This window comes from Myotis yumanensis, unplaced genomic scaffold (genome assembly GCF_028538775.1).
Source record: "Myotis yumanensis isolate MYYU_CA2020_CCGP unplaced genomic scaffold, mMyoYum1.0.hap1 SCAF_16, whole genome shotgun sequence".
Classification (NCBI taxonomy): Eukaryota; Metazoa; Chordata; class Mammalia; order Chiroptera; family Vespertilionidae; genus Myotis; species Myotis yumanensis.
The window spans coordinates 38,699,137-38,718,148 of NW_027223767.1; the positions used below are offsets into that span (position 1 = coordinate 38,699,137).

Consider the following 19,012-nt stretch of genomic DNA (forward strand, 5'->3'; position numbering starts at 1 on the left):
CACACACACACACACACACACACACACACACCTCCCAGAACCACTGAATTATTACTTCAAATATTGGCCCAACAAGTGGATAAAATTCTGGCTGTCTGTATGGACATACACATGCCCAAATGGAAACAGCGGTTTTCTGACAGAGAAGGGGAATTACAGGAAACATTCCCATTGTTCTGTTGTTTTTTTATAGCATTTCTGTATTGTATAAAATTTTGCTTACAACCTGCATGAACTTTGCAATCCAAAAACACACACCGACAGCCCTATTTTGGAAAACGATGTGTCAGGGCTCCCTCTAGTGTCCGTGTGCATTTTGTTCCTCTCAAGAAGGAATCACATCTACGGTGGGAAACCGCTAATTCACTTTTTTGAATGCTAAGAGGGCTCTGCGCGCTGGGAGACCAGCCTTGCAGCACGGCCTGCAGATGGCTCCCTCTCAGCCCAGCCCTGCAGCTTCTGACCGCTGCCTGCACCGCCGCCTGGTGGCCAAGAGCCGTACTGCGTCCTCTGGCCCGATGAAGGAGGGGCAGTGGGCACTGCCACAGGGGCTCTAACCTCTACCATTGACCTATTCTATGGGCCCCCTCTCAGAATAATATTCTTTTTTTTTTTTCAGAGAGGAAAGGAGAGGGAGAGAGAGATAGAAACATCAATGATGAGAGAGAATCATTGATAAGGCTGCCTCCTTCATGCCCCACACTGGGGATCCAGCCCGCAACCGGGGCATGTGCCCTGACTGGGAATGGAACTGTGACCTCCTGGTTCATAGGTCGATGCTCAACCACTGAGCCACCCCGGTCGGGCAGAATAATGGTCTTTTAAATATGTAAAATACACACGCTTAGCAGAAAACCAACAACACTGAAGTGGTTATCAAAATGTGTATGTGTGTAATATAGAGTAAACGTGCGTCTCTATTAGCGCTTGCAAGAGCCAGCTCTAGTGGCAGACCTAGTTACTAAAGATTGTCCATGCCATGAGGAGCACCCACGATATTTTGAGTTATCGGTGACAACGTGCTGTGCTAGTGTCTGTGATTTGTCTTGGTGGCAAAGTCACAGGTCCTGCTCACACTCAGAAGGAAAAGATATTACTTAAAGGTCGATATGTAATTTTTTTTCTCATCCCAATTCGACTCCCTGAATTTTACACACAGACCCCCTTAGGTGTATGGCTGTGGGCATGGCTAAGACTCCTGGGAAGGGGCAGGGTTTGGGAGAAGTGCCCTCGTGGGATATTTTAGGCGGGGGTGGGGGGGTGCGGGGGTGTGTGCAGGGGCTAAGGCGGGGAGGGAGGTAATTAGATTGAATGGCAAAGGCAGATCCCTGGGCTGGGTGCCCAGGGGTGACCCACAGGGCCCCTCCCCTCCCTTCCTCGTTTGGATCCCACTCATCTGGAGGAAGTTAAAGCTCATGTGCTCCCAAGAGGCGCTCCCAGTTCACCCGCGTGTGCTCCTGCGTGTCCTGTGCCCACCATGAGGCCCCTGGTCCTGCTGTGGGGCTGCCTCCTGCTCCCAGGTGAGATGGGGCAGAGGGCGTAGTGGAGGGATGTGGGGCTGAGGCTGTGAGTCTGCAGAGAGAGGATCCCCGAACCGGCATTTTCTTTCCTGCTATGCACGGCTGTGACCAGCCCTGCCAGATCCTTCCAGGCATCACCCCACCCCGTCCTCCTCAGCCGCCTCAGCCTCCTCAGCCCTCAGAGGGCGGCACTTGCTGGTTCTGGAACCCAGAGCCGGGTGTTGTCCCTGACTTGGGGTTCCAGCTTCTCCGCGTCTGTGTGGCTGTGAGAAGCTTTGCCTCTCTCATCACTTTCCCTCTCGGAGCCAAGCCTGGAGGCAGATCAGACATCCCCCATACAGTTGCCACCTTAAACTCAGCAAATATTTCTTGAACTGCTGCTAAACTCACAAGAACCCTGAGAGGCAATTTTCACATTTCATCAACTCACAGACCTGTTTTATTTTTAACCTTCTAACATCAAAAATCAGGATGCATTTTGTAAGTGATGCCAGCTGTTCGAATGACAATGTTTTTCTTAGTAGTACGTAAAATGGTAGTGTGTCTTACATGTGATAACATCTTACGTTAACCGGGAATGAAGTCTTACCATTGGGGGCAGCATGGGTGGGCCTAGAGGGTCTTATGCTCAGTGAAGTCAGTCAGTCAGAGGAAGACAAACACCGTATGATTTCACTTATATGTGGAATCTAAAGAACAAAAGAAACAAAGAAACAAAATTGAAACAGACTCATAGATGCAGAGAACAGACTGATGGTTGCCAGAGGGAGGAGGGAGGGAGGACTGGGTGAAAAGGGTGGAGGGATTCAGAAGTACAGATTGGCAGCTACGAAATAGTCCCTGGTACGTAAAGGACAGCACAGGGAATATAGTCAATAATATCGTGATAACTGTGCACAGGGCCAGGTGGGGACTGGAACTAGCGGGGGGAGCACTTTGTAAGGTGTATGGCTGTCCCACCACCATGCTGAACACATGAAACTAATAAAAATAATATGGAATGTAAACTGCAATGGAAAAATACAATAAGCCGTAACCGGTTTGGCTCAGTGGAGAGAGCGTCGGCCTGCAGACTAAAGGGTCCCAGGTTTGATTCCGGTCAAGGGCATGGACCTTGGTTGCAGGCACATCCCCAATAGGGAGTGTGCAAGAGGCAGCTGATCAATGTTTCTAACTCTCTATCCCTCTCCCTTCCTCTCTGTAAAAAAAAAATCAATAAAATATATTTTTAAAAAAGGAAAGAAAATAAAATAATAATATTTTAAAAGAACAAATTACATAGTGCACATTGTGGAGAAAATGTCACCGACCGAGCTAACCAATGTTAATTGGCTGCCTGTGTGAGTATTAAAAGTATTTTTTCTTAAACAACAAACAAACAGATCATTCAGGATGTATGCTTTTGTATCCTGCCTTCTCGTTGATTATTAGTTTTAGCCCCGCCTTTAAATCTGAGTCTCCAGTTATTAATATGACCACTTGTTAGACACCCAGGCAGACTCCAAAAGTCTATAGGAGGAGAGGAGCCACTCAACCACCTTCTCCTATTTGAGCAGGAGGTCAGGGACCCCCATGACCAAGTCCTCACTTGGCACTGCCCTGTGCTGTGGGGGACTCTCCAGAGGCCGCAGAATTCCCTGGGTTTCGGCCGCGATCACACCTCTCCAGACTCCACCTGGAGCAGCTCATTGTGACAGGCCAGGAGGCTGCTTTTGCATGGACCTCTACAAACAGGGGATTTTGTAGATAAATGCTTGCCCTTGGGTTAGTATGTCTATCAATAAAAGTAATTCTTTTCAACAACAACAACAAAAAGATATTGTCATTACCTATCGATGAGAACACTCAGAGGCCCAGAGAGGCCAAGCAACTTCCTCAAGGTCACACAGCTACGAAGTGGCAGTGCTGGGATGCAAACTCCAGGCTGTCTGAAGCTAGAGCTCCCCTTCCCCATAATCCTTTAATGTGTCAGGTTTAGGGAAACAATTATATAGAAATATCTATATTTCAACAGCCCGGCCCCAAGGTCCCCTGGTGGGTGGGGAGTACCAGCTCCGACAGGGCTGCCCCCAGAAAGGGGTGATTGAGAACAACCTCTGGTCTTGACCCTGGTGCTTGAATCCGGGGAATTCTGACCTCTGTCCCTGCTGTGGTTTCAGGTTATGAAGCTCTGATGGGGCCGAAGAAAATCAGAGGATTCGAAGGCGACACTGTGTCCCTGCAGTGCACCTACGAGGAGAAGCTGCGGGAGCACAAGAAATACTGGTGCAGGAAGGGCGGGATCTTCGTCTCCCGCTGCTCGGGCATCATCTACACGCGAGAAGATGGCCAGGAGAGGACAGAGGGCAGGGTGTCCATCCAAGACGACCCCCAGAAGCTCACGCTCAACGTGACCCTGAGGGAGCTCACCCTGCAGGACTCGGGGGACTACTGGTGCGGCGTCACCATCCTGGGCATTGACGAGGCTTTCCTGGTCTCTCTGCTGGTCCTGCCAGGTAAGCAATGTCTTCCTTCCCTGGCGGGAGGACGGGAGATGCCGAGGGCAAGGAGAGGGTGGGTCGGTAATGGACACAGTTCCCCCAGCACAGAGGGTGCTATGCCTCATGGGAGTGTGTCTCAAGGACTCGGTGAAACCACACAGGTCAAAAGCGCATCGGCGTTTGGGGCGCAGAGGTTGGCGCCTGAGCCTCAGATGTCCTCTCACTCTTGCTGCCCAAGGTTATGCCACTAGGAGGTGGCAGAGCAGCACCGAACCCAGGTCTGTCCAACACCAGGCTCAGTGCCCTTCCTCTCTGCCCAGATGTGGGAGAGATTGCCACGGCTGGGGCAATAAAAAAGATCGCCTCCCTCCCTCCCTGGAGTCAGAGAGAGTCCAGAGGATTCCTCAGGCCGGGCCCCTCGTCACTGCCTCCGGGGCCCTCCCCACACATGGCCTAAGCCAGTGGTTCTCAACCTTCTGGCCCTTTAATACAGTTCCTCATGTTGTGACCCAACCATAAAACTATTTTCGTTGCTACTTCATAACTGTAATGTTGCTGCTGTTATGAATCGTCATGTAAATATCTGATATGCAGGATGGTCTTAGGCGACCCCTGTGAAAGGGTCGTTCGACCGCCAAAGGGGTCGCGACCCACAGGTTGAGAACTGCTGGCCTAAGCCATGGCCACACAGGCCTCACCTCGTGTAGCTCCCTCGGCTCTTCCTTCTCGCCTCCTCTTCCCAGATGGTGCAGCCCCAGGAACAGGTGTGCGGAGTGCCTGGCAACCAGCCTCAGAGGGGCTAGTTGAGCTCAGAAACATTAGGGGGCTGGGGCTGGCGCCCTGGGGCTCTGGCTGGGGATGAGCACCTCTCTGAGTGCCCGGAACCCCACCTGGACCTGCTGAGCCGAGGAGGAGAAGCAGCCAGAGAGGGCCCAGGGGAGCGGGCAGCCCAGGCTGCAGGTCAGTAAGGGGGAGGTAGGTCTTTGTATCGCATGTCACATAAGGGGACGGAGCCTCCGAGAGACCAAACGATTTGCCCGGGGTCTCCTGGCAGGAAGTGGTGGAGCCAGGAGTCAAAAGCAGGTCATTTCTGGCTTTGGAATCTGCTCTTTCCCTCTCCTGGCCCCAGAGCTGGGACCCATCCCACCCAGGTCCATCCCCACTGCCAGAGCCCCCTCATCCGTGGGTCTTTATTCTAATCCTATATCTGAGCTCTACTGTTTTCATTGTATTACCCTCCTGTACCAGACCCTGCTGGCCTCGCTCTGACGACGGTTGGGATATTGAAAATAAGGAAAGCTAATGGCAGTGGTGGGCTGGTGAAGGTACATAACGAATGGCGGGGGAAACTCCGCTTGTAGTGTTTGCCCATTTCTGTGGTGTAAATGCCCCTGCCATGGCCAATTTCCAGTCACCAGCAGTTTAACAACCAGCTCACAAAATTCCCGAAAAGCTACGTTTTAGCTCTCACGAGCCAGCGTGCGTGTCTGCACACCACAGAGTACGGCAGAGCGTTAGAAGGACTTCTAGGCAGGTCAGCGCAAGGCAAGATGCCCGCCACCATCACCACTATTCACCATTACCTGGAGGCCCCAGGCAATGAAATGGGGCACGATTGAGAAGGACACATAGTGGAAAGGGAAAGAAAAATATTCTTTATCTGCAGATTTGATCATTTACTCAGAAAATGTGGAGAAAAACTGCCCTAGATAACAATAGAAAATGGTGGGGAGCGAAGAGTCCAGGATGGCATACAAGTCAGAAAGGAGGTGCCTGATGGACGGGGGGAGGCGGGGAGCTCGGTGGCTGCTGGGAGCTTGGCCCGGTAGGTTTCTGCTTACTGTGCTAGGCATTCTGCCCTGGGGAAGTCCCAGCCTAGTGGGGAGTCCCAGGCTAGACCCCATAAATGAGTTATTGCCACAAATGGAGTATTAGTTCCATGGGCGCCATGCACAGGGTGCTGTGGGTACACGAAGAATAAAGGATTGGCTCCTCTCAGGGAAGGTGTTGTGGAGGAGCTGACTTTTGAGCTGGTGCTTGGTGAGTTAGGTAGGGATGGGAAGGAAAGGCAGGGCACACAGGAACAGCAAGTCCAAGGCATGGAAGCAGGCAGGCGGCTAGCTTAGATGGGACTGGAGGGTAAATGCATGGTTGGCCCACGGGATGGGGAAGAGGTGAAGTTGGCACAGTGGGTTGAAGCCTGAGTTTAAAAGGCCTTGAAAGGCATGAGAAAACATTTGAATTTCAGCTTATGGGCCATGGGGTGTCCCTGACTGCTCTAAAGTAGAAAGTGATGGGGTCCCATAGATATTTTAGAGACAAAACTGGCATCGGTGTGAAGGGCAGCCTGGAAAAGGCTGGTGGGCAGTGGGGGACAAGGGAAGTTCAAGGTCTGCGCTAAGTGGAGGCCAAGGGCCTGCAGGAGCAAAAGGCCAGCAATCTGCTGGAATCGGCCATCCGTGGCCCCTGAGTGGCTGAGGGGGAGAGGTGGCGATGCGCTGAGCAGAGATGGGGGAGCGGGTGGGAACGCAGAGATGGGGGGAGGGGGTGGGAACGCTGCTGGCTGCTCCCAAGGCAGGAAATCTGGCTCAGAGCAGTGATCCCTGCCTCCCTGAGACCAGCCTTTCCTCTCCTCTAGGTCCCTGCTGTCCTCCCTCCCCCACCCCCTCCTTCCAGCCTCTTGCTACAAGCCTCCAGCCCAAGGCCAAAGCTTGGCAAACCCAGCCCCCAGCATCGAGTGAGTGCATGGGTTCCTGCCCCTCTTCGGCCCCTTTGTAGAGAAACAACCAGTGGGTGCCGGCCTGGTGTCGGACACTGCGCTGTGTGGCCCCACATCCTGGGAGCGTGATTGTCAGCTGAGCAATGGGAGGCTCCGCAGGGTTAGGTCATTGGCTCAAGGTCACACAGGAAGCAGCAGAGCCAGGAAGCAGACAGCCTGCAGGCAGAGCTTCCCTGTGTTTTAGGGGGTCTGAGGGGCGAGCAGGAGAGGTGGGCCTTTTGCCTGACCTCTGGGCCTGTCCCTACCACCCTACAGATCAAGGACTATTGAGACCTAGGTGGTGGGGGTGGGCAAGTGATGGTGACAGGAGGACTTTCACGTGAGAGCAGAGGTGACAATTGGCCAGGACTGTAGGGGGAGGGCAGGAAGGCATCTACCAAGTGGTCACTAGACTGGGTCTTGGAGGTGGGGGTGGGGTGTGCGCCTCCCCACAGAGAACAGGCTGCGGGCACAAAAACGGCTGGAGACTGCGCACAGGTGTGGGGCTTGCTCAACACGGCTTTAGCTAGGCCTCTGTTTGCTTCCTGGGGTGCCCTTTACCTGGGGGTGTTCTGAGAAACTGGTCCCAGGGAGGGGAGGGGAGGGGAGGGGAGGAGACGGGAGGGGTCAGGGGTCAAGGCTCAGCGGTCTGGGGATGGGATGCAGGGGCCAGGGAAGGTGCTGAGGCATTGCTTTTGGACTTGTAGCTTCTCCTGGTGTCCACCCGACAGTCACCAAGCAGGGGAAGACAGAGGCCGAGGCCTCTCCATTCACAGGGACGTCCCCGCCCGAGCCCGCAGGAACCTCTCTATACACAGGAACCTCTCCGTACACAGGGACCGCTCCGAACGAAGAGCCCCCCCTTCACAGAGCCACCTCTCCTCATGCAGGGACCTCTCGGCCTTCCACGTACCTGGACTCCACCTCTACGGAAGACCCCACGTCCAGGTGAGCTCCAGGGGACCAAGGTCACCTAGCAGGCCATCCCCAAACCGGAAGGAGTCTGTGAGCAAAGGAGAACCTAACATTCCTTCCTCCAGGTGAAGACAGCTCTGGCCATGGCCACAGCTGGAGGCAGTGAGGGCAGACTCAGCCCTCACTCCCCCCTCAGCAGGGCCGTTGAGCAGTGAGCCACCTGCCCTACAGGGGCCAGCAGCCCTGTTGCCCTGGACTCGCAGTCCCACCCCTCTCCCTGCCCCAGCCTCAGGGAAGCCACCCCAGTGCAGTAGCTTTTGCCTGTACGCTTTGCACTGGGCCCTGTGCCAAGCATGAAAATAGGGAACAAAAACATTTTCCCCACCCAACGGGAGTCCACGCCTGCAGGACTGTTCTTGGGGGTTCATGCATAGCTGCACGCAGTTACTGACATCGGGTAACTGCAGACCCAGCTGAAGTGTCGCCTGGGGGGGGACCGTGGAGATTGGGGTCCTTTGGGACTGACTAGTGTTTGGTCCCTGGTGCCCTCTGCTCTCCTTGGGAAAGACAAGGGACATGGCTGGGATTCAGAATAGGAATGTCGGGTGCACAGCGTGCTGCTGCTGGCTGGTGACAGCCCCTGGGCACCTTCTGCAGGGCGTCCCACTCAAAGGCCCGCATCCTGGTGCCGGTCCTAGTGCTGCTGGTCCTCCTGCTGGCCGCGGGCCTGGCTGTCGTCGGCAGGTGCGTGCTCCGGTGCAGGAAGGAAGGTGAGCACAGGTAGACGGGAGTGGGTGGGAGGCTTTCAGGCGGGGACCTTGCTGAGACCAGCTGTTCCCACCATCACCCCAGGGAAGCCCTGTGGCGCAGTGTGTCTGTCTGAGATACGGGCATCACGAGTGCCTTCTGAGGGAGCCACAGGGCCGCCGGCATTAGGAAAAAGGTAATTCTATTGGGGGAGTGAGAGTGAGAGCGGGGCTCTCGGCTTGCTCACGTGCATCCGAGGTCATCAGTCGCTTCCCTCCCTATTGTTCTTGGGGGTTCGTACGTAATTGCACACAGTTACTGACATCCGGGTAACTGCTGGCAAGTGCGGACCCGGCTGAACGTGTCTCCTGGGGCTGGCAGTGGAGATTGGGGTCCTTTGGGACTGACTAGATGTTTGGTCCCTGGTGCCAAACATGTCTTCCCCGAGAATCCATGTTCAGTCTCTGCCGGTCCGGCTCCTGTGTGAGGACTGACTATGGGGGGAAGGCTGGACCCAGCACTTGAACTTGAGTGTCACATACATTGTGGCCGCTGGGTCTCTGGAGGTGCTCAGCTTCTGTGGAGGCGTGGCTTCAAATCCCAGGTCTTCCATCTTTTTCTTTTTAAAGTATATTTTATTGATTTTTTACAGAGAGGAAGGGAGAGAGATAGAGAGTTAGAAACATTGATGAGAGCCCTAGCCAGTTTGGCTCAGTGGATTGAGCGTCGGCCTGCGGACTCAAGGGTCCCAGGTTCAATTCCAGTCAAAAGCATGTACCTTGGTTGCAGGCACATCCCCAGTAGGGAGTGTGCAGGAGGCAGCTGATCGATGTTTCTAACTCTCTATCCCTCTCCCTTTCTCTCTGTAAAAAATCAATAAAATATATTTAAAAAAAAAAAAAGAAACATTGATGAGAGAGAAACATCAATCAGCTGCCTCTTGCACACCCCCTACTGGGGATGTGCCTGCAACCAAGGTACATGCCCTTGACCAGAATCGAACCTGGGACCCACTCTATCCACTGAGCCAAACCAATCAGGGCCCATCTTTTTAGCTGTGAGACCTGGGGGGACTCATCTAACTTTCCTGAGCCTCGACTTCTTCAGATCACAGATATATGTCCAGAAGAAATATTATACAAGCCACATATCTGATTTGCAATTCTTCTAATAGTCACATGAAAACAATAAACTAGTGAAGTTAATTTTAATCATACACTTTATTTAACACGCCATAACCAAAATGCGATCATTTCAGCATGGAAACAAGATAAAAATATTAATGATACATATTCTACATTCATTTTTTCATATTGAGTCTTTGAAACCTGGTGTAATTCAGAGTCACACTTCCAGCGCTCAGTGGCCATGTGGCCCGTGGCTCCCGGGTTGGACAGCACAGATAATAACTGAAATAACAGTCATAGAAACCACCAGGTGCCAGGCATCGTTGTGTAGCTTACGTTGCTTTTATCTCCTTTCATCTCCCCAGTGCTGTGGAGTTAGGACCTACTTAATGCAAGTACTCCCATTATGCAGGGAAAGAGACTGAGGCCCTGTGCTTGCACAGCTAGGAAGTAGTGGAGACAGGAAGATGTTTGGGAAAGCACTTTGCAAACTGGCAGTGTTGTCCCTGTGCAGATGGCCACTGGCCAAGGGGACATCCTGGGCTTGCCTCCCAGCTCCTCCCTGTGCGGCCCCAGGAAGGAATGTCAGCTCTGCCCATGTCCCCAAATCCCCACAGAGGAGTCCGGGAGGAGCATACAGGTGGGAGCATTCCTGGCCACAGCCTCAGAACCTCTTAGCATTTTGCCTCTCCAGTTGTGGTCCCCAGCTAGCAGCCGTGACCTCTCCTGGTCGCCTGGTAGCAATGCCGACTCTTAGGCCCCAGGGCCAGTCTATTGAATTAGAATCTGCATTTGATAACATTTCCTGGGGCCCTGTAGGCACACTGAGGTTTAAGAAGCAATGATTTTAGCCCTGGCTGGTTTGCTCCGCGTTAGAGTGTCGGCCCATGAACCGAAGGGTCTCTGATTCGATTCCTGGTCAAGGGCACATATCGTGGTTGCAAGTTCAATCCCCACCCCGGGTTGTGATGTGGGCAGGAGGCAACCAATTGATGGTGTCTAACACATTGATGTGTCTCTCTCTTCCCCTCCCCCATCCTTCCCACTCTCTCTAAATATCAGTGGAAAAAGTATTCTCACTCTTTGGGTGAGGATTCAAAAAAGAAGCAATGGCTTTAGCACACAGAATTTTACTTCCCCAGCCTGGCTCTGGCCCACATGAGGAGACTTCCATATACTGATCTCCAAAGGCCCACTCATTGCCAAGGGGCTGAGCTAGAAGGGGCATTTCTGCCCAACCTGCCTGCCAACTCCCTCTAGGAAGCCCCTGCCCAAAGATGCAGGGAGGCCAGTCCACCTCTGTGGGAGCAGCTGCAGGCTACTCCTGGCTACTCCTGGCCTCAAGGTGCTCCTTCTGATCTCTTTCAGTTCAACTGGACCCGAAGACACAGAATGAGAAGGTCCACCTCTCACACTTGGTAAGTCAGGAAGCAGACAGAGGCCAAGCTCGGACCCTCAGACTCTGCAGGGCTCCGACTCCACATCTACCTGGTCCTCCATGGCTGACCTCGAGGCAGGGATGGCTTCCCACCTCCAGGGAATCTCTGAGCCCAAGACGAGCCCTTCAGGCTGTGAGCTGACAGCCTTCTTCCTCACCCGGGGCCAGGCAGGGCTCTTCCCCAAGCCCAGCACCCTCCTCTCCTCCCCCTTTTCTAATCAGAGAAGATCGGAGCTGGATCCAGAGCGGGCCTTTGAGATCATCTAGTCCAGCCTTCCTCTAAGTTGGGTGCACACCCCCTTCCAGAACTCCTGGGGTTGGTGGGCAGGTCGTGTCAGAAAAAATATCCTCTCCCACCTGCAACCTCTAGGGATGGGCCCCTGTGGATTCTGACGGCACAACTACAGGCTCCAGTCTGCGTTTGCAGAAGAGTAAACTGAGGCCCAGAGAGGGCCAACATCTTGCCCAAGGTCACACAGCAAGTGGTGGCCCAAACAGAGAACTGGACCCAAATTTCTCATCTCCCATCTCTCCTCTTTTCAGAACACCCTACTGTTTTCTCTGAGCATTTTCTTGGCTCTGAGACACAGCCTGAAGGTGGTGCTCTGGGAGCCAAGGGGAAGAAGGAATGGGGGTAACTTGCCCATCTTCCTGGAGAGGGGAACCTGCCCTGGCCCTTCCCTGACCCCTGCAGAGAGAACGTCCCTTTCCACGGAAGGAGAGGGCTGCGGAATCACGGGTTCAGGAAACCAAAGCCCCACCTGCCTCACCCACCCCCTCCTCCCTCGGCTGTTTACTGAGATGCCTCCACTCAATGGATTCCCTAAACTTGGGGGCAGGAAAGGGGCTGCTCCGCCTTCTTTCCTGGCGCCAGCAAAGACAAAAGCCTCAGGCCTGATCCCTCTCCGGAGGGGCTGGGGCGGGGGCGGGAATGGGGTACTGGGCGTGGCTTAGGAAGCAGCTGTTGTTGTCTCAGGAAACGCTACAAGGCTAAAGGTGGTGGACAGGAGTGAGGGAAAGGTCAAGGAGATGGGCAGGGGCTGCCACTGGCCACTTGCGGAGCCGGCCTCCAGGCTAATCCTCCTGGGGCTCACTCCCACCCAATGCCTGAGAGGAGCTGGGGAGGAGAGAGGACACCCCCCACCCCCTGCCGCTGCTGTGGGGAGAGCCTGCCCCAGGCCGGTCCCTGCTCTGCTGCTGTCCAGCCCACACTGGGAAGGCCGCCTGCTCTGCCTCCTGCCCCTGCACCTGTGGGAGGTGCGCTGGGCCATGAGCAGAGGAGTTGGGGGGTGGGGGGGTGGGGGGCTTTGTTAGGAGGATGGAACAGGTCTCCCAAGAGGGTCGGAGGCCAGATCCTGTGAATGGGACCAGCCGAAAACTTCTGCTTTTCTCTGGCTTCTGTCCTTTTGAGCAGAGTCTGGAGGTGGAGTTGACAGGTTGGAGGTTTGCCCTGGCGGTGATCCTCAGTGCTCAGAGCATTAGCCGGAGGACTGAAGGTCTCAGTTTTGCAGTCAACGTGTCTCTCACATTGATGTTTCTCTCTTTCTCTGTCTCTCCCGCTCCATTCCACTCTTTCTCTCTCTCTGAGAATCGATGAAAAAAATATCTTTGGGTCCTCAGGTTGGGATGCCAGGCCCCTCCACTTCCTGCTCCCGGGTCCTAGCCTCTGGGCAGAGCACAGGCTGGAGCTGGTCGAGGCCCCTGGCCAAGTCTCTCAGGGGCACAGCTGTCCTGAGGTGCCTGGCCAGGAGTCTCATGGCCTGATGGGCCCTGAAGCCAAAGAGAGGAGCTCCCGCTTTCTGGATGGTCTCATCTCACACTTTCCCAACTCTAACCCTGTCAGAGGGGAAGACTGGGGCTTACTTAGCGAGGTTATGGAACTCGCCCATCTCTCCATGTGAACGTGTTGGGGAGTCCCGGTCTCCGCTGGACCGCCCACCTCTCTTCCCTGGGCCTCAGTCTCTTCATCTGATCCAGGAGGGGTTGCTCAGACTTACGATCTCTGGAGAATTCTTCTCATGCTCTTGGTTATTGGGTGCATCTTTGAGATGTCCGATTCTGCTCTCTCTGAGCCTATTACAAAGAACCTGCAGCCAAAGCTAGAAATAACAATCATGAAAACAAATTCATCGTTGCAGGAGTCCCCCGTTGCTGAGTGATAAAACATTATCATGAAGAGTCATTATGACGCTGAGGAAAAAATTCTTATCCCCATTTTACAGCTTGGGAAACTGAGTCTTGGGAAGGTTAGGTGTCTTGCCCAAGGTCCCACTGCGACAGAGGAAATGGGACGCAGGGACTGACTTCACAGCCCATGTTCTCCCCTTGCCCACCCCTCCTGCGTTTCCCTTCACAGACCAGCCCTGCTGCCAAGAACAGGCTGTTCTGACCAAGTCTCTGTTTCAGAACCGCCTGGGCCCGGAGTACGCTGTGGTCAACCTCGCAGCACCCCCTGGGCCTCGAGCCGGCCCCAAGCCCTCCGCCAGCCCCTACACGGAGATCCGGCGCCCAAGCCAGGTGTGGACACGGCCCTCAAACTCCGCCCCCCCATGCACCCACCTACCCTCTCATAACCACAGGCCTCGGCCGCTCCACTTGGAGCCAGAGCTCTTGGCCTTATTTCCTTTTCCCATCCGGAACATTCTTGACTCGCTTGTTGGGAATCACAGCTTAAACCAGCAGCCGCCAACCTTTCGGACCTCACAGACCACCGGTTGGTGACCACTGGCTTAAAGAGCTGGGGGCTGGCAGGATTCCAGCATCTAAAGCCATAGCCTGGCCTGGGCTCCCTCAGGGGGTGGAGGGAGGGCTGGGGGTGGGGGGGGAGGCGGTGAGTCAAAGCCTGGAGATTCTGGGGAGAAGTTGCTAGTTCCTGTGCCCCCGTGGATGGACAGAGGCCTGGAGCTGTGGGAGAGGCTCTGGGGTGGACCAGAAGTGGCGCAGATCCATACCCCCCCCCTCCGCCCCCACCCCCATTGCGCTCTGCTTCCAACCCCACCGCTGTCTTTGCAGGCTTTGAAGGAAGAGGAGGCCTCCTTCCAGGACCCGGCGGGTGAGGCGAAGCCAGGGCCTCCCCTTCACACGTCCGAGGAGGAGCTCAGATCCTCCGTGTTCATCCCAGTCTAGCCACTGGACGCCCTCCGGGCCAGGCCTGCCGCAACCGTGACCTGGAGTGGCTGGATTTACGCGAGTTGCAATAAGCTTTGGGCCATGGCCTCAGAGTTCCCCCGCCAGGCCCCGGGCCTCTGCAGGCTCCCGGGCTCTCCTGCTGCCCCAGCCTGGCTGGACGCCTGTGCCAGCCTGCCGAGGGGCCCGCAGTTCCAGCGGGGACAGGACCTCCCCAGCACGGTCACATCCCCCGGCCCTCGCCAGGGCCAGGCAGGGCTCAGAAGACCTGGTCTGCGTGTACCTGGAGCAGGCAATCCCCTGGGCCTGGACCCAGCAGCAGGCTCCCCTCCGCCCCCTCCAGACCCCACCAGCTCCTCCCTTCCCTCCATCCTCAGACTCAGCACCACTCGCTCCTGCATAAGCTGGAGGGAGGAGGGGGCCTGCTGCGGGGTTAGACCAGTTGTGATTTCTCCGCGTGCAGCTGTGAACCACGGCATCCCAGGCCTCAGGAAGCTGCTTAGAAAGGTGATTCCTGGGCTCCATCCCATCCTTCCAAGCCGGCCCTGGGGCTGGGCCCAGGACTCGGGATTTCCAACAAGTACCTGGCGATCTCAGGTGGAGAACCCTGAGCACCCTGAACGCTCAGTACTTACGTTTGGAATGTGGGGTCTTCCACCTGCCCCATAGGGATGCTCTGCCCAGGAACCATGACCCAGCGGGAGGCTTTCCTGCCTGAGGTCAGCCCAGGGCAGGTACACACTGGGAGGCAGGGAGTCGCCTCTCTGATCCCCCCACCCAGCCAGGCATTCATTCCAGGCTTTGGAGGAAGGATGGAGACAAGCCTGGCTCCTTCCTTGTCGAGAAAGAGTTAATTGCCTATGGGTGCTGGTGAGGGGTTGGGGTGAGGGGCAGGAAACCGCTGGTGCAGGTGGGTCTCTAAAATGGGAGAGGAAGGGTTTAGGGCAGGAACCTATGGGGAACCTCAAGGTGACCCTGGGTCTGGCCCCTGGGCTACTATTACTTTTCTTTCTTCTTTTTTTTTTTACAGTGAAATTGGGGATGGGGGGTAGGGGGTGGAGAGGGGATAGCTTGCCCCATATACAAAACTTGGAGGGAAAAAGAAGAAAATAAGTCATTCCTCTTCTCACCGCTACCCAGAGACCCTCCTCACTGCAGTTCGTTGTATTGTGCTTCAGTCTTTTTTCTCCGCATCTTTTGCTGGTGTTCTTTTACAGATCATTTTGCATATACAACTTCATATCCTGCTTTTCCCACTTCACTATTATTGCAGATAAGCATTTCTCCATGTTTTTACAGACCTTTTATAAATAAAGTGTTTATCAGCTGTGTCATATTTCGCCATGTCAGGGTGCTTTAATTTCATTGTTCTCTTCCACTAGATAACCATTTTCCACTTGTGCTTTGCGCAAGGCTTTATCTGCGCCTGGAGATTTCCTTCAGAAGGATTTGCGTCTGTGAAAGTGCCGGGTCATAGGGCATGAATATTTTTGAAGTTTGCTAATACCTATCACTAAACAGCTGACAAAAGAACAATTCTGAGATGTTCCAAATTAAATTACAGCAGGCAGGAGAGTGAGCAAAAGAGACAGGAATAATTAACCAGTGAATTATTATACTAGTAGTGGTGAGTTAATTAACCAATTAATAGCTGTGGGCCAACTGACAAAAGACTGCTGACATTCCTGAATGTTTTTGGAGCTTTGAGTCAACCTCCGGGCATCGACCAGCTGACCCCAGACATCACCGCATCCTGCATATGAACGAATGTTTTGGACTGTTGCCAGAAACCAATCAAAAGAAGCGAATATTTCTTCCTTCCCCAGAAGGAGCTCCTATCACAGAACTGTCCCTGCTTCACCTTATCTCAGCCGCCTTCTGTAGCCAATGTAAATTCTGTCCAAACAAACTGCATCTTTCTTCCCCAAAACAAAATATGGAAAAACGCTCGTGGACTCCAGGATGGGGGACACGTTGCCTTCCCGCCCGAATCACGCTGTTGGCGGTTCAGACCTCATGCTCAGGGCCTGGCCCTTCTCTGGCTACAATATGGCCCAACAACCCCTTTCTTCTCAAAAAGGCGTTCAGCAGGTTAGTTGGTCTGGGGGGCGGGGGGGGGGGGGGGGGGATCCACCGCCGTTGACCCCAGGGCCTCTGCCGTGGCTCTGTGCTCCCCCATGGCCGTGGGTCTCCACAAGGGCCACAAGGTGACCAAAAGTGTGAGCGGCTGCTGCAGGTGCCTCACCACACACACCAGGTTCCTGCAGGACACGATCTAAGAGGTGTGTGGCTCTGCCCCTGCGAGCAGTGCACCCACCGTAGAGATGCTCAAGGTCTCGAAGGACAAGGGGGCCCTGCAATTTATCAAGAAAAGGGTGGGGACACACATCCACGCCAAGAGGAAGAGAGAGGGGCTGAGCAATGTCCTCGCAGCCACGAGGAGGACAGCAGCCGAGAAGGACGGAGCCCCATCCCCCGTGTGTGATAAAACCTGTTCAGGAAAAAAAAAAAGGCGTTCAGCCACGGAAGTTAGGTTTTCTTTGTGGTTGTTCAACACAGCTTCCTGAAATGGCAGAACCAAGTTCACTCCCACCAGGGCCTCGCCATCAGCATTTCTCAAAGCCTCTACCCCCGTCCCTGTGGGTGTGGCGTGAGGAACTGCCCCTAACCTAGCCTGCATATGCAGCCTAGCAGGTAGGCTAGCCTAGAGTAATCTTTTATGTCGTTTATAACTTTGCCTTGAGCTAGCCCTGGAATTTATAAGGTTTGTGTAATGTGTATCTTGTCATTTGCTAAAAGTTTCACAAAAAAGACCAAGCCGTAATCAGCTAAAACTGCTGATGATTGCCAGTGGAAGGTTAAAGTTGGTGAGGCCTGGGCAGGCTAAATAAGCCCTCTCAGATGGAGGATAAAGAAAAAATGAATTTATTTAAGGAAAAGAGGACGGGGTGGGGGGGTGATGGAGATATCCAAAGAGCAGGGCTCCACAGCACTGAGCCAAAGGGTACTGGGCCCATGATGGCAGCGAAAATACACATAGGACAGTGCAACCAGGAAGGGCATAGAAGAAGCCACAGGAGAGCCCCAGCGGGGCTGCGCTGGCTCACTGAGAAGTCAGGGAAAAGGGGGCCTTGGAGACAGGCTCAGGGGGTGAGCCCGGGAGGAGCTGCCGCTGCCCATTGCTCTCCCGGTTGTGTCATGGGGTCCCTTACAGCAGGGGTCACCAACCGGTGGTCCGTGAGGTCCGAAAGGTTGGTGACCACTGCCTTAGAGGTTAGGAGATATGTCCCTGTTGGGGAAGACGAGGGGGAAGGGAAGGGCACAGGTATGCATCTTGGGTCCTTTGTCCTGAGCATGTTTCTCTCTCTCTCTCTCTCTCTCTCTCTCTCTCTCTCTCTCTCTCTCTCTCTCTGCTGGAAACCATCTTAGGGCAGGTCTCAGGGCAGGGTCTCCAAGGAATATTCATCAGCTTGCCAGCTGTGCTCCTTCAGGGTCATGGTCTCCACTGATTGGTCGGTGTCAGGGCAGGGATCATTAGCCAAAGCAGCTGGTCCTGAGGCAGCCAAGGTGTCACTTGTCTAGTTTCGCTGCTTTTCTGGGCCTGGATCTGAAATATAACTGAGGCCTAGACGTTATCTTTCGGGAGGAAAAGGTCAGGGGGTCTAAACCATAAGACAGCGATGTGCTGGGGGGGATAGGATACCCTGGGGACAAGGTTTTTGTTTTTCCGGTTCTGCCCCTTGCCAGGCCTCCAGAGCTTTCTGCCCTGAGTTTCTGTACCTGGCCCATCGTCCTTGCTCTGCGCATGTCTATCTAACAGCCGGGACTGCTGGTCAGGCCCAGGCCCAGGATGTTCTGAAGGACCAGGGGGTGAACCAGCTGAAGCAGCTGGAGGGACCCTCTCGTGGCCTCCTCATTGTGCCCTCCGTAAACCCTCAGAGGTGCTTTGGGGCACCTGTGAAGTAAGAGTGAGGTGCTCTTCACCTAAAAAACTTTGAAAATATGACAGGCACCCAGCACTGGCCGCTGGGAGGGGTGCCACAGTGACCTGAGTGGAGCCCATAAGCCTGGCGCAAAAGCAGCAGATCTGCCCATCTTGATGGGACCACATGGGTTTACCAATCTATACCCCCCACTCCCCACCCACCAAAAAAGCTTGCTGAGGCCCAGAGAAGTAGAGGGACCTGCTGAAGACCACAGAGCAAGTTCTAGGTGATGCTGAGTGGATTAGCCATGGAGTCCCAGTCCCCTGGCCCTGAGAACGCTCCCAGGCTACTGGATACAATCATTTAGAAAGAGCATCTTGGGGGAGCTGGAGTGTGGAATGGCGGGACTGGAAATTTCTGAAGACAGCACAGAACACAAGACATGTCACTCAGAATCCATACCAGAACCGTCTGCGCCGTGTTCCCTGCTTTCGCCCTCTCCGGAAGCCATCCACCGACCCCAACCGAAGACAAACAGCACAAACAGCCCATGCCCTAGCCCAGTGGTTCTCAACCTTCCTAATGCCGCGACCCTTTAATACAGTTCCTCATGTTGTGGTGACCCCCAATTTCATTGTTACAAATTGAACATAATTAGAGCATAGTGATTAATCACAAAAACAATATGTAATTGTATGTGTTTTCCGATGGTCTTAGGCGACCCCTGTGAAAGGGTCGTTCGACCCCCAAAGGGGTCACGACCCACAAGTTGAGAACCGCTGCCCTAGCTGGTTTGGCTCAGTGGGTAGAGTATCGGCCTGTGGACTGAAGGGTCTCAGATTCTATTCTGGCCAAGGGCACATGCCCGGGTTACAGGCTCGATCCCCAGTGTGGAGTATGCAGGAGGCAGCCGATCCATGATTCTCATTATTGATGTTTCTATCTCTCTCTCCCTCTCCCTTCCTCTCTGAAATC

General features: G+C 54.3%; 1 protein-coding gene and 1 pseudogene across 8 annotated transcripts; both read left to right on the top strand.

Annotated features, from left to right (window-relative positions):
- The first annotated feature begins 1,397 nt into the window (after positions 1-1,397).
- CD300LG (CD300 molecule like family member g) lies at positions 1,398-15,447 on the top strand. Of its 8 annotated transcripts, none has more exons than XM_070394120.1 (8): positions 1,398-1,520; positions 3,680-4,015; positions 6,639-6,737; positions 7,466-7,706; positions 8,331-8,443; positions 10,916-10,965; positions 13,392-13,502; positions 13,998-15,447. In XM_070394120.1, the coding sequence occupies exons 1-8, from the start codon at positions 1,478-1,480 to the stop codon at positions 14,109-14,111; spliced, it is 1,107 nt and encodes a 368-aa protein (XP_070250221.1). In that variant the 5' UTR covers positions 1,398-1,477; the 3' UTR covers positions 14,112-15,447. The 8 variants fall into 8 exon arrangements, with proteins under 8 accessions (XP_070250221.1, XP_070250222.1, XP_070250224.1 ...); XM_070394121.1 differs by lacking the exon at positions 13,998-15,447 and adding an exon at positions 13,655-13,914; XM_070394123.1 differs by having other exon boundaries at positions 1,399-1,520; positions 7,595-7,706.
- Positions 15,448-16,245: 798 nt separating this feature from the next.
- On the top strand, positions 16,246-19,004 carry LOC138993801 (large ribosomal subunit protein eL36-like; annotated as a pseudogene).
- The last annotated feature ends 8 nt before the right edge of the window (positions 19,005-19,012 follow it).